At 50.4% G+C, this 13,972-nt stretch overlaps 1 protein-coding gene across 2 annotated transcripts in view; it reads left to right on the top strand.

Annotated features, from left to right (window-relative positions):
* The first annotated feature begins 4,453 nt into the window (after window positions 1-4,453).
* Ryr1 (ryanodine receptor 1) overlaps window positions 4,454-13,972 on the top strand; it is a 111,602-nt gene continuing 102,083 nt past the window's right edge. For both annotated transcript variants that reach the window (XM_026412131.2, XM_026412129.2), the window contains exons 1-6: window positions 4,454-4,614; window positions 10,545-10,664; window positions 11,991-12,095; window positions 13,092-13,166; window positions 13,252-13,330; window positions 13,582-13,694. In XM_026412131.2, coding sequence (XP_026267916.2) covers window positions 4,567-4,614; window positions 10,545-10,664; window positions 11,991-12,095; window positions 13,092-13,166; window positions 13,252-13,330; window positions 13,582-13,694 — 540 coding nt within the window. In that variant the 5' untranslated portion in view covers window positions 4,454-4,566. The remainder of the gene's footprint in view (window positions 4,615-10,544; window positions 10,665-11,990; window positions 12,096-13,091; window positions 13,167-13,251; window positions 13,331-13,581; window positions 13,695-13,972) is intronic.

Here is a 13,972-nt window from a genome sequence, read left to right as displayed (position 1 = left end):
TGATCCTCCTGCCTCCACCACTGAGTGGCTTGGATGCCAGGTGTGAACCATCTTCCTGGCGTCTCTAGGCTGGTTTTAAGGATACCATCTGTACCCTGGGAAAACATTTTTCCTTTATTACTCTTCTTGTAACCAGCCCTTGTGTGTACCTCCTATGTAGCAGACTCTGCTCTAAGGGCTTTTAAAATATTATCTCAGTGGACTGTTATCTAATTACAGGTGGAGGTAAGCAATCTGGAAGCTTCCTCCCTCCCTCTGTCCCCCTTAGGCAGGAGTGACCAATATTACAGGCTATTAGGTTTTATCTGGGTTGGTATTTGAGCGTTGACGTACATAAAAGCATGTCCATGGAAACAGACTTTTCTTTTGACTACGCCTGTTTTATTCTTTTACCTAAATGTGTCATGCTTGACTTCTTTTTTTTTTTTAATTGAGATACACAAAAGAGCACATAATGCTAAGTTATTTAGGTTGATGAACTGTCACCAACCCAGCCAACCCAAGTGACTTCCACGCAAATCAAGAAACAGAACACTTTCATTCTTCATAAGTCCCCAGTTGCCTTTCCCAGCACCATCTGCCACAAGTTACCAGAAGCCTGATGTCTAACCGGAGAGTCTTGTCTGTTTTGAGCTGTAGATGTCTGCTCTCATGTATTGTACCTGCTTTCTTTCATTTAGCACACTGTCTTTACAGTTCTTCCATGTTATTTTCTCTGATTCTAATTTCTTCCTTTAATTGCTGTCTGTAGTCTTTCATTGTGTGACAATGGTCAGTTTTCTTGTGATGGACAGTGGAGTTGCTCCTTTGGGGCTGATTTGTTTGTATGTTTTGTGTCCTAGAAATTGAACCCAGGGGTGCTTTACCACTAAGCTACATCCCCAGCCCTTTTTATTTGTTTATTTATTTCTGTGACAGGGCTTTGCTAAATTGCTGAGGCTGACCTCAAACTTGTAATCCTCCTGCCTCAGCCTCCAGAGTCACTGGGATTACAGACATATGTCTCTGGTGCCTGGCTTCCTTAGGGCTCTTATGAATAAAGACGCTGTGACTATTTTGTTTAGTTCTTTGGTGCTGGAGATCAACCCAGGGCCTTACACATACTAATTGGGGTACTCTACCGCTGAGCTACATCCCTAGCCCTCCTGTGAATATTTGAGCACTTGGCTTTGATGAATATAAAGTGTAAAATTTTGTAGGGTTGTGTTCAGGGAAGGAATAAATGGGTCATAGTATGATTCTGCCAAACCTAGTATGTTGTTCAATCTGGGGATTGAACCTAGGGGCACTTAACCACTGAGCCGCATCCCCAGCCCTTTTAAAAATATTTTTATTTAGAGACAGGGTCTCACTGAGTTGCTTAGGACCTCCCTAAATTTCTGAGGCTGACTTTGAACTTGTGATCCTCCTGCCTGAGCCTCCTGAGCGCTGGGATGACAGGTGTGTGCCACGACGTCCAGCTTGGGCTACATTTTCGTTCCTTTCTTTTTCTCAGTAAAGTAAGTCACCATGGGATTTTTTTTTTTTTTTTTCCATGCCGGTCCGTTTAGACAGGCGCGGGCCCCTTGGCTTTAGTTTTTCCATCACATGTTATACCCAGGTTTGCGATTCTCTCTCTTCCTGCCTCTTTCTCCTCCTCTCTCCCCCTCCTCAGGCAGGGCTGGTCCGGAGCCCATCTCCTGCAGCGCCCGCTCCTGGCCGAGCCCAGCCTGCAGCGCTGGAGTGTCGCCAGGCCCTGGGGACCTGGATAAACCACAGGGAGGGAGATCGGAAAAGGTCCCGGCGCTTGTACATAAACACTTGGCCTTCGGGCCCCTGGGGATGGCTATCACCAGCAATAACAGGCGGTGACCAGAGGGGAAAAGGCTTCTGAATCACTCGGCGCCGAGGCAGAGAAGTGATCCATTTGATAACTCGGAAATTAGTTTTTCTTTACCGAGGACATCATGGGACAAATATCAGATGACAGAAGGGGAAGAGTATTTACAATGATAAAAATCAGTGAGAAGGGCTGGGGCTCAGTGGTTAGCGCACTTGCCTGGCATGGGCGAGGCCCTGGGTTCAGTCCTCAGCAACACATAAATAGATAAATAGATAAATAAATAAAGTTAATAATAATAATAATAATAATAAAGACAACACGGAGTCATCCCATAGGTCTGGCCGAAATTGAAAGTTGGAAAATGCCAAGCAGAGGCTGGGGAGGTGAGGACCCAGATCCTCACGTGCTGACAGTGGACAGCCATTCCCCAGGGCCACCCAGCACTGCTCAGGCAAGTCCTGGGTTGGATATGTCACCTGGATATGTCACCTCTTAAGGGCACATATCAAACATTCTCCCTCAGCTCCATAAGGGGTCATGACAGTGCTATTTTCCTGGAGCTAGGGGCAGCCTGGGTGTCCATTCCCAGAACAATGGGTGGATAAACGGAAGAGATTGGTCCCAGGAAGTCCTCAAAGCTACCGCATCCATCGGCCAAGTGTCCACAGAACAACATGGGGACCTCCTAAGGTACCAAGTGATAACCGCCAGAAACAAGAAACACTATTAATGTCTTCTGATACAGTTCGCAATGACACAGAGTAATTTTACATTCAATATGAAATTTTAAGGAAAACAGTATTTAACACATAATTTTGTATTATATCAAAATTATTTTGTACTATATAATCATATCAGCCTAGATATGCAATTATACAATGCATAATTGAATTACATAATTCAATACTATGGTACAAACTTATGTGCTGTTTAATACAATTGTATGAACATCAATGTTTAACTTTGCAACATCTAGCAATCTATTATGCATTGAATGACACTTTATGTATAATTTTGTTGAACGGTAGGATATTGTTTTATGTAACTTAGTATATACCACTACATGTTGATAATAATTTTGACAGATCAGTTAGCATGTATGAGGAATCTTCCTCGTGACCCCAGGAAGTAGGGACTCTTCCAAATTAACCCGGTTGTCAGATGAGTAAACTGAGGCCTGAGTTACATAGTTGCCTGCCTAGCAGGGAGGTCCCAGTGTGTGTGGTACCTACCCTGGGTCCCCAGGCCCCACAGCTGTAGGAAACTGCCATGTTCCTCCTGCTTGAGCTCCCTAGAGCACAGGGGAGGTGGGGGGAGGGCTGGCCAGGAGCTGGAAGGAACTGATCCTAGGGCGCTGTATTCCCAACTTACAAAGCACAGAGTGCTCATCTTTATAAAGGGTTGGCAGAGAGACCTCTTAGAACTCCGGAGGTCTTTCTGGTCTAGCCATAGGCGAGTGTGTTTCTGTTGTAATTAGGAGATTTAATGCAAATATCAAGGCAGTAAGGTTCTTAAGTGGTTAAAAACCCTAGCTCTTGGTTCAAATCCTGAGTTCTGCCTCTGTGTGACCTTAGGCAAGGCAAGTCACTGTGACTGTCTGTGTTTAGCTTTTCTCACCTGTAAATGGGCACTGTGAGAGTACTGACCTCCTGGGACTGTTGTTGGGGACTGCATGACTCATCTGATGTTCAGTACTTAAACTATACATGGTAGAAATCACATATTGTTTATTTTCCCCTCCAAACAATGTGAATAATAGCAGAATTATTGTGAGAACTAAGTGAGATATATTAAAAAGATCTTGTTGCAGATCTTAGGAGCTGAAATGCCACAGGTGCACAGTTTTTAATAATGACATAGTTAACTGCAACTTTCACATAACATTAACTACGCACTAGCTATGTTTTAAGTGTAGCAAAAAAATTATCTCATTTAACCTTCCCAGCAACACCCTGATGTAAGTACTATTAACCATTATCCCCCTTAGCAGATGGGGGAAGGGCCCAGAGAAGCTAAGTAACTTGTCCAATGTAACCCAAGAGAATGGCAAGGCTGGTGGTGTTCAGACCGAGTGTTTGGCTCAGAATCTTTGCTCTTCATCACTATATGTGATGTTTTGATTTTGATAATGGGATTCTGGGTACAGGAGGTCGAACCCAGGACCTCACGTACTGAGCTACATCCCCAACCCATTTATTTTTTATTTTTTAAATTTTAGGTCAAAGTCTCTCTAAATTGCCGAGGCTCGCCTTGAACTTGTTATCCTGCCTCAGCCTCCTGAGTCGCTGAGATTACAGACGTGCGCCACCTCACCCGGCCTCTTTGGTGCTTTTTAAAGTCCAGAGACGTGGCGGGCATTTAGCTCTGCTGTGTGACATCCAGGTTGCTCTCTGTGAAATGGCAGAACGAGGTCACCTGCCTTCCTTACGGTGGGTGGCGGTGAGGAACGCAGCTACCTTCTAGACACCCCGCCCCAGCGCGCACACCTCGAGCCACTGTCGAGGTCTAGGGGCGGAGCTCCAGTGGAGGGGCGGGGCCTTGAGTTCGTGGTCCAATGAGGGACGGGGGCGGGGCCCTCCTCCCACCTCTGTCCAGCACGCGTGTCCTCCTCGCAGTTCCATCTACCTCGCGGGTGCCTCTGGCGTCCCCAGAGGTCTTCGACCCCAGCCCGCCCCCAGCCCGCCCGTCCAGCCTGCAGCCCCCTCCCGCCATCCCCAGACCCCGGCTCCTCGGGCCTCGACATCATGGGTGACGGAGGAGAGGGAGAGGACGAGGTCCAGTTCCTTCGGACGGTGAGTATCTCTGGGCGAGAGGTCTCAGGGGCTACTTCTCTGAGTGTCTCCCCGTCTATGAATATCTCTGCCCTGCTTGCTGTGGTCTCTGAGAGGCGACGTCTCTTCCTTTGTCACTTTGTCTCTGTCACTTTTTGTCTCCTCCACCTATGCCACCACAGAGAATTGGCAGAATTGGGGACTACAGAATGGGGAGGGGGATCTTTGGCCGCCTTCTCTGCTGACACTGGGGGTTTGTTCCTGACGAGAGGGGCCACTGAGGGAGCAGCCCCTCCCAGCCACCCTGAAAGTAGGCACTTGGGGAACGTGGCTCTAATTCCTGGGCTTAATTTAGCTGTCCCCCGCCCCCACCCCAGCCCTCATTCTCTTCTTGCTCCAGGCTCTGACCTATTTAAGTTCTTGGGAAGGGGGCTGGAGTGGGCTGGAGGACACAACTCCTTCCAACTCCTAGCACTTGAGGGTCTCCCGAGGGTCCCTTGGGTTCTGGGCCTTTCTTTCCCCTTGGTTTTGAGGAGGATCAAATATGTCTGTGAATGGTCTCTGAGGGTCTCTGGGTGGTGTCTCTCTCCATCCATCTCTTTGGGATGTCTCTGTGTATCTCCATGTCTGTCTCCCTGTCTCTGGCTCTGTCGTTTTTCCTGGGCTTCAGGCCCTCTGTATTCTGCTATCTCTCTTGCTCTGTCTCTCCCTGAATCTCTGATCCCCAGCTGGGGGCAGGGATAAGAATTGGAACAACAGGTGTCTCTCCCAGAATAGCCGGCTTTTCTGGGCCCTAGGCAAGGGGACAGGGAGGGGATGGGGGGTGGTAGAGACTGCCCATCTTCCAGTCCTTCCCACAGTCCCCTCCCAGTGGTTCAACTGGAGTTGTGGGTGTGATTATGGGAGGAGATGTCCTCTCCTGTGGGCCAGGTCTGCTGACCCTGCACTGCCCCTCTCCTCCCCCTCCCAGGCCCTGAGTCCATGCAGGAAATGCTGACACAGCATTCCGGACCCAGAATAGGACCCTGGCAAGTCAGGTCCGGTTTCTTGGGAGGGAGGAACAAACAGCTGGGACTGGTAGTGAAGGATGGGGACAGCTGGATGTGAGGCCACTGGAGGGATTCTTGTTCAGCCCAGCCCCTTAGCAGACACCCTGGGTTGGGCCTTTCCCAGGCCTAATAAGACCATGGCTGTGGCCATCAGCCCCTGAGCAGTCACTCTGCACCCGGCCCAGTGCCCACGGCCTCAGCCTCCTCGGGCATCTAATTATATTCCCACTGCCCTATCTTCTGAGGTAGAGCCCTATCTTTATCTGCCTGGAGATTTGAGGGAAACCAAGCCGTAAGTGGTAATAATCACTCGCCCAAGGTCAAGGCCAGAAACTGGAATCTCTGGATGCCCCTGGGGCCCAGTCCTGCTGCTTCCACTAGAAAAAAATGGGCCCAGAGGTGCCAAAGCAGTGTTAGGGTTCCAGAGGCCCTGGCATCTCATGGTCCTAGACTGGGTCTGTTTTTTTTTTTTTTTTTTTTGAATGTTATTAAGGTCATACAAGGCTTTTCTCAGAACTCTCTGGGTCATATTCCCCCAGTAAGAAACTATTCTATATTGCAATTTGGTGCATACACAGGTCCACGAAGAGCACGAACACTTGCCTTGGGCTGGGTGTAGCTCCGTGGTGGAACTGCACAGCATTGCAAGGCCCTGGGTTCATCCCTCGCACGGGGAGAAAACACTTTATTGAGATATTATTGACATGCAATGAATTATACTTGTTTTAGGTGGTGTAGTTCAGTGAGTTTGACAAACTGTGCAAACCCATGTAGCTTCCATCATAATCAAGACAGGACATTTCTTCTATCCTTGAAGATTTCCTCATGCTCCTTGAGCAGCTCTTCTGCTTTATATCACTCTAGATCCCATCAATGTCCAGAGTTTCACATTCAACATGTGTTCATTTGTTTCTTTTTGTGCTCTCTCTCTCTCTCTTTCTCTACAAACAAACACACACACACACACACACACACACACACACACACACATTTATTTATTTATTTTGGTACCAGGAATTGAACCCAGGGGCACTTAACCACTGAGTCACATCCCTAACCATTTTTTTTTTTTTTGTATTTTATTTAGAGACAGGGTCTTGCTGAGTTGCTTAGGGCTTCACTAAATTGCTGAGACTGACTTTGAACTTGCAATTCTCCTGGCTCAGGAGACTGAGCCACTGAGATTACAGGTGTGTGCCACTGTGCCTGACTTGCTCAGAATATTTTTGATATTCATCAATATAGCATTTATCATGAACTTGTTCCTTTTTATTGCTAAATAGTATCCCACTGTATGACTATATTGCAATGTACTGCCATTTGCTGATCATTTCACTCACACTGTCTTCAGTTTTTTGCTATTTTCAATAACATCTGAGAACATTCACATACACCCTTTTTTTTTTCCTGTTGGTACTGGGGATTGAACCCAGGGGTACATTACCACTGAGCTATATCCCCAAATCCTTCTAATTTTTTTAAAATTTTTTTTGCTATTTTCAATAACATCTGAGAACATTCACATACACCCTTTTTTTTCCCTGTTGGTACTGGGGATTGAACCCAGGGGTACATTACCACTGAGCTATATCCCCAAATCCTTTTATTTATTTATTTATTTTTAATTTTGAAGCAGGTTCTCACTAAGTTGCTCAGAGCTTCACCAAATTGCTGAGACTGGCCTTTTTCCTCAGCCTTCCCAAATTGCGGGGATTAAGGGCATGAGCCACCATTCCCAGCAAATGCACTTTTTTCTTTTTCTTTTTTTTTTTTTTAAATAGGAACAAATTTCATAAAATATAGATCACCTTGGAAGCAGAACAGGCATATCGTTATTTTCTGTTCTTCTTATACTCCATCATCATGGTCTTCTTCTTCGTCTTCACTTTTTTTTCCCTGCTGTGCTGGGGCCAGCAGACCTGGCCCAGAGGGGAGAACATCTGCTCCCAGGGCCGCACACCAGGTAGGCAGTGCTGTCCCACTAAGCCACACCCCCAACCTGTATTTTTTTTTTTTCTTTTTTAAAGCTTGGTAGTCATGGCTTCTCAAACTGATTTCATTTCCCTTTGAAGGATGATAACCTCTAGCCGCACAAGGCTGGGGCTTCTCAAAGCCTGGCCCAGTCAGAATCTCCAAAGGGGAAGAGACTGGTTAATTGTACAAATTCCCTGCAAATCCCAGATCCACTGACTAGCTAGAATCACAGGAGAGACACAGAGCCTGATTCTGGAAGCCGCACTTTAAACCACATCCTCCCCTACTTCACTATGATGCAGGAGAAAGTTTGAGAATGGATGTAGTGATTAGGGTCCTTGTCTTGGGTTATATCTTGACTTTGCCCTTCACCTGTTTCCTGTGTTTGGAAATGGGGCCTCATTTTCCTCATCTGGAAATTGGGGACAAAAACACATGCAATAAGAATTCAAGGGTCCCTGCAAGTACCTCTCTGACCTCGTCTCCCACTTTGCCTCCTAATCCTCAATGTCCCCGCTCCCTCTAGTCACGGGCCTTTGCACAGACTGCCCTTCTTCCTGGAACATTCTTCCCCCAGAGATGAGCAGACCTGATTCCTTCTTGTTATTTGTTTTATTTATTTATTTATTTATTTATTTATTTATTTATTTATTTATTTATTAGTTTTCGGTGGACACAACATCTTTGTTTGTATGTGGTGCTGAGGATTGAACCCGGGCCGCATGCATGCCAGGCGAGCGCACTACTACTTGAGCCACATCCCCAGCCCCCCTTCTTGTTATTTGGACAAGGCTCAACTCAAATGTCACCTCTTTGGAGAGGCTGTCACTCCACCCCCTTCACTGATGTCATCTCCACCCCAAAGTCACTCTCTTACATCACCCTGGGTTATTTTTTCCATAACACTTATCATTGGCTTTAAAATTATGTATTTACCCACCTGCTTGTTGCCCGTCTCTGCCATGAGACAGGTCAGCCCCTCAAAGGCAGCAATTTTCTCTGTTTAATCACTGCTCTGTGTTCAGTGCCTAGAACGGAGCCTGGCATGTAGTATATGTTCAATAAATGTCTGTCGAATGATTGTAAAGCCCTGAACATTAGCCCCAGCAGCCAGTAGATGCTGAATACTGTCCAAGTTATATGATTTCTATGAACACACACACCCAGCACGCGCCAGAATGTCAGGGTTGGAGTCACAACAGAGTGATCTTTAGGGCTCCTGCCATTAGTTCATGCCTCCTGCTCCTCCCAGGGTGGACAGACAGACTGAGGGCTGCCCAAGGGGGTTGAAGCCCAGGATGGGAACATGTCTGCATTGTAGGCTTGAAGGCCATGTGACGACCTCAGGCAGGAAACTTCTTGAACCTGTTTCCTCCACTGTAAAATGGAATAAACACTGTCTCACTCAGTGGTTAGTAGCTGGAGTCTCCCTCATTGTTTCTTCTTCTCGTGGTACCGGGGATTGAACCCAGGGGTGCTCCACCATGGAACTACATCCCCAGCCTTTTTACTCTTTATTTTGAGACAGGGTCTTGCTATGTTGCCAGGCTGGCCTCAAACTTGGGATCCTCCTACACTTGGCCTCCTGAGTCGCTGGGATTACAGGCATGCACCTCCACGCCTGGCCCACAAGTACTTTTATATTATTGGTTTGTTAGTATTAGGTATGGGTTACTGCTGTCATATATTAAGAGGTGGCCTAGTGTTTTTTTTTTTAATTTTATTCATTCTTTTAAGTTATACATGATTGTCTAGTGTTTTGAGAGGGTGCTGTGTCGTCACAGCACTGGAATTCAACTCCCAGCTAATGTGGTGTGTGAGCTGTGTGATCTTGGGTAGGTCACTCCACTTCTCTGGGCCTTAGGTTTCCTCCTTTGCACAAGACAGGACTAAATGAGGATTAAATGAGTTAATCATGTCACATTCTTAGAACAGACCCAGCACCCAGAAAACACTTTTATTTTATTCAAGGTTTGAATTTATCATTTTGAAATAATTTCCAATTTACAGAAAAGTTGCAAGATGAATTAAAAAACTCCTGCCTCTTATAGCTAGCTTCCTCCCAAATGTTAAAAGTTTGTTACATTTGCTTTATCTTTTTTCTCTTTCCATATATGTATATGGAAATATATGAATAACATGAAATAGATAATAAATATAATAATATATAAAATAGATGATATATACATATTCCCCCTGAACTGTTTGACAGTGAGGTGCAGTTGTGACACCCTTCACCCCTAAATACTTCAGTCTGCGGTCCCAAGAACAAGGGCAGTCTCTTACAAAACCACAGGGCGGCTAGGAAAATCCGATTGATATGACACCATTATCTAATTCACAGCCCTTCTTCAACTTTCACCGGTTGTTTCCACACTGTCCCTGTAGGACATTTCCTCTTCCACCCAGGGTCCAATCCAGGCCTTGCGGTGCATTCTGGTGCCACTAGGAAGCACTCTACCAACGACAGCCATTATGGCAACAAAACACAAACGAGAAATTAGAAACGATGAACTTACAAAGCCACTTAACTAACTTGTGAGGTGTTGGTACTTTGCGTCCTCCAGACCCCTCCTGGGAGGAGACAGCTGCGTGTCCCTTCTCCAACCTCAGTGTCCCCATTTGTAAATGGGATGAGGCCGGGCGCCGTGGAGCTCGCCTGAGGTCCCAGCTTCTCGGAGAGGCAGGAGGATCGCTTGTGTCCAGGAGCTCGGCGCCAGCCTGGGCAGCAGAGCGAGGCCCCACCTCTACTAAAACACAGTTGAACGGGAGGTGCTGGCTCCCCCCTGGTGGGGCCTTAGGAGGAGGCAGGGGGCTCGGCCGACTCCGGGGGGCGCTGATACCTCTTCCACCAGGGCGGGGTGGGGGGGCGCCCCGAGCCCGCGAGGCCTGGGCCCCCGCCAGCGATGCCTTCGCTGCGTCCCGCAGGACGACGAGGTGGTCCTGCAGTGCAGCGCCACGGTGCTCAAGGAGCAGCTCAAGCTCTGCCTGGCCGCCGAGGGCTTCGGCAACCGCCTCTGTTTCCTGGAGCCCACCAGCAACGCGCAGGTCGGTGGGCGCGGGCGCCGGGGGCCGGGCGGGTCGGGGGCGCGGCCTGGGGCCGGAGCGGAGGCCGCGGGGGTCCGAAAAGGGGCTGGCGGGAGAGGGCCGTGGGCGGGGCTTAGGGGAAGGGGCGGGGCCGGAGGCGGGCGGGCAGGGTCCGGTGGTTCCGGATCTGAGGCGGGTGGGCGGGGTCTGGGGCGGGGCCTGGAGAGGGTCGGGGTGGGGATCTGAGGTGGGAGGGGAGGCGGGCCTCACCGGATTCCTGGGCACGTGGGGCGTCATCGGGGCTGCAGATCCAGAGCTTCCCTTGGCATCTGTGGCAAGAGACAGAAAGCTGTGGGTCCAAGGAGGACGTGTCCTGAGAGTCTAGGAGGGGATGGGGGGCTCAGGAGTGAGGGACGGGAGACTGAAGGACAGGGTAGGGGACCCAGGTGTTTTAGAGGGGAGGGGCTTTAATGGGAGGGTCCTGAGACCGGGAAGATGAAGGGATTCCGAGGGGTGCGGGGGCTTGAGGGTCTTAGCAGGTCTGAGGTGAAGGTGATCTCAGGATCAGGGCGTGGGGATCTGAGTGTCCGGGTCTGAGAGGCAAGTGACTGAGGGGCCAAGGGGCTTGGATCCAAGATGAAATGGCTGGGCTCAGGGGGACACTGGCGTGGGCCTGAAGGAGTGATGGTAGAGGCTGAGACTAAAGGAACCTGCGTTCTGAGGGTGAGGGAAGAAGGGGCCTGGGGGGAAGGGGCTGGGGGCTGTGAGAGGGAGGAGGAGGTCTCAGGGTCTGGGTGAGCAGGGGTCTGAGCAGTTTTGAGTCTAAGCTGGAGGGTGTCCAGGCATCTGAGGTGCCTGGGTGAGAGACTGAGGGGGAAGGCGTAGGGTTGGGCCCTCCTGCGACTGTGAAGCATTGTTCACGGGTGTTTGAGGGTGAAGGCCGGAACCTGCATCGTCACGGGAAGGCCGGAGATTTGGGGATATCTGCTGGGGAAGGCACAGGGCAGGAGATTCCTGTGGTTGGAGCAGGGCGGTGTGTCTGAGGGAGCAGGCAGAGGGCTGGGGCTTCCTACGAGATCGGGGAGACGTGGGCTACCAGAGGGAAGAGGGTAGTATGGAAGCTTCTGTGGACTCTGGGTGGGGTGTAGGTGTTTGAAGGAGGGGTCCAGAAGAGGTGTCTCCTGTGAAGTTGGTGCAGATTCAGTGTGTCACAGTGGACAGGGCCTTCTTGTGGGCTTGGGGTGGGGCCTGGGTGTCTCTGGGTATGAGACTAAGGGAGGGGACATGCCAGGGAAGAGTGTTTGGGACCCTTCAGGCCCACACTGACATCTGTCCATTCTACCCCAGAATGTGCCCCCTGATCTGGCCATCTGTTGCTTCATCCTGGAGCAGTCCCTCTCTGTCAGAGCCCTGCAGGAGATGCTGGCCAACACTGTGGAGGCTGGTGTGGAGGTGAGGCTCCCCCCCTCAGGGTAGGACACAGGGACAGGGATGAATGAGGGGACCTAGGGATCATTTACCATCTGCTCTTCTTCCTCTCTGTCCCGCCCCCACAGGGCCTCAATTTGGATAAGTGGGTAGGTCTGGCCTTGGGTGTCACCTGTCCTTCCCATTCCTGACCCCAGGCCTGCTGCTGGGGCCCACACCCTGCACAAAAGGGCTGGGGTTTCTCCCCCACCCAGTTGTCAGGGGCTGTGGAGTCCCAAACAGGCCAGGAAGGAAGGAAGAGGTGGGGCTCTTGAGCCCCGTTTCTCTCGCCTGTTCCTTCCTCCTCTTTCCCATCTTTCCCCCCAACCGTGACCCCCAGCTCCTACCGCATGGGACCTCTCCCTCCACCTCCCTCTATCCCAAGTGTGAGTCCCCTCCAGTTCAGGAGTGGGTCTGCCATGTGATCACGTGGCCCCATCACATGGCCCCCTCGGAGCATGGGCATGTGAAAACCACGATGGAGGCATGATGCCATCGAGCCACTGAATGTGTCCCTCCCCCCAAAAGGGCTCATCTCTGCTCAGGAGGGGGCAGTCCCTCGGGAGCGGGAGGTCACCTTACCGCAGTGGGTGGTATTATGACAGGGCAGAACAAAGGGAGCTGAGGTCCGTGGAACACAAGATCCTGAGGCTTCCTTGAAGTCCCCAGGCCTCGAAAAATGGGTTCATCTTCCCTGGGTGACTTCTGGGCCTGGTCAACAAGACAAAGAACACAGGGAGGACAGGATAGGCCTTGGGGAATAGAAAACACCCTCAGGCTTCTCGGAGCCGCAGCCCCTGCTTCATGGAGGGGAAAATGAGGCAGAGTCTGTGGAGGGTGTCCGCTGAGGCTTCCTCACCTCCAGGCCTGAGCACGGTATTTTATGGAGAGCATATTCTCACCTCTGAATAGGCCAGATGACTTGGGGGTCTTGAGGATCGGGGGGTCTGTGCTTACTCTGTGCTCTTGCTGTCCCCATAGTCATCCCAGGGTGGGGGACACAGGACGCTCCTGTATGGTCACGCCATCCTGCTCCGGCACGCACACAGCCGCATGGTGAGTGCCTCAGTGGGGACATGGGGCATGGGCGGGGCCAGGGGCCAGGCCTGCCAGAGGAGGCTGACCATCTCTCTAATCCTAGTACCTGAGTTGCCTCACCACCTCCCGCTCCATGACTGACAAGCTGGCCTTCGACGTGGGACTGCAGGAGGATGCCACAGGTACAGGGCTGTGGGGGTAGGGGTGTGATGGGGACCCCAGGGCAGGGTCAGCAGACAGAACTTTGGAGGCAGGCATGAGACTGCTCTGGGGACAGCAATGGGGCTTTGAGGCAGAGGGTCTGGCATGTGGGTGGACATAGACCCAGGACCTGGGAGGCTCAGTGGCGGGGAATACCCTAGAGAAGAACCTTCTGGGAGGCCGTCACATGGACATGTTGACAACTACCCTCCCGTCCTGCCCCTACCCGCAGGAGAGGCTTGTTGGTGGACAATGCACCCCGCTTCCAAGCAGAGGTCTGAAGGAGAGAAGGTCCGCGTAGGAGATGACCTCATTCTTGTCAGTGTCTCCTCCGAGCGCTACCTGGTGAGCAGTCTCGTCCCACAGGGGGCTCCTGCTGCTCTGAGGGCTGGGGGCACATGGGATCGGCCCTGCCTCCTCATTATTGCCTTACCTAGCTGGTCTCTGGCTCCCAACTTCCCGACTCACAGTTTCTGGTTTCCCGATACGTGATATCCATTTCTCTGATTTTCAGCCCCCATTTCCTGACTTGGTCTTGGTTTCTTGATCTGTGACCTCCACTTTTCTGGCTCAAATTTGTATGCTTCCTGGCATTTTTCTCTGATTTCTGGCCTTTGACTCTG

This window comes from Urocitellus parryii, chromosome 15 (assembly GCF_045843805.1).
Source record: "Urocitellus parryii isolate mUroPar1 chromosome 15, mUroPar1.hap1, whole genome shotgun sequence".
NCBI classification, from domain to species: Eukaryota; Metazoa; Chordata; class Mammalia; order Rodentia; family Sciuridae; genus Urocitellus; species Urocitellus parryii.
This window is presented reverse-complemented; position numbering and strand designations above follow the sequence as displayed.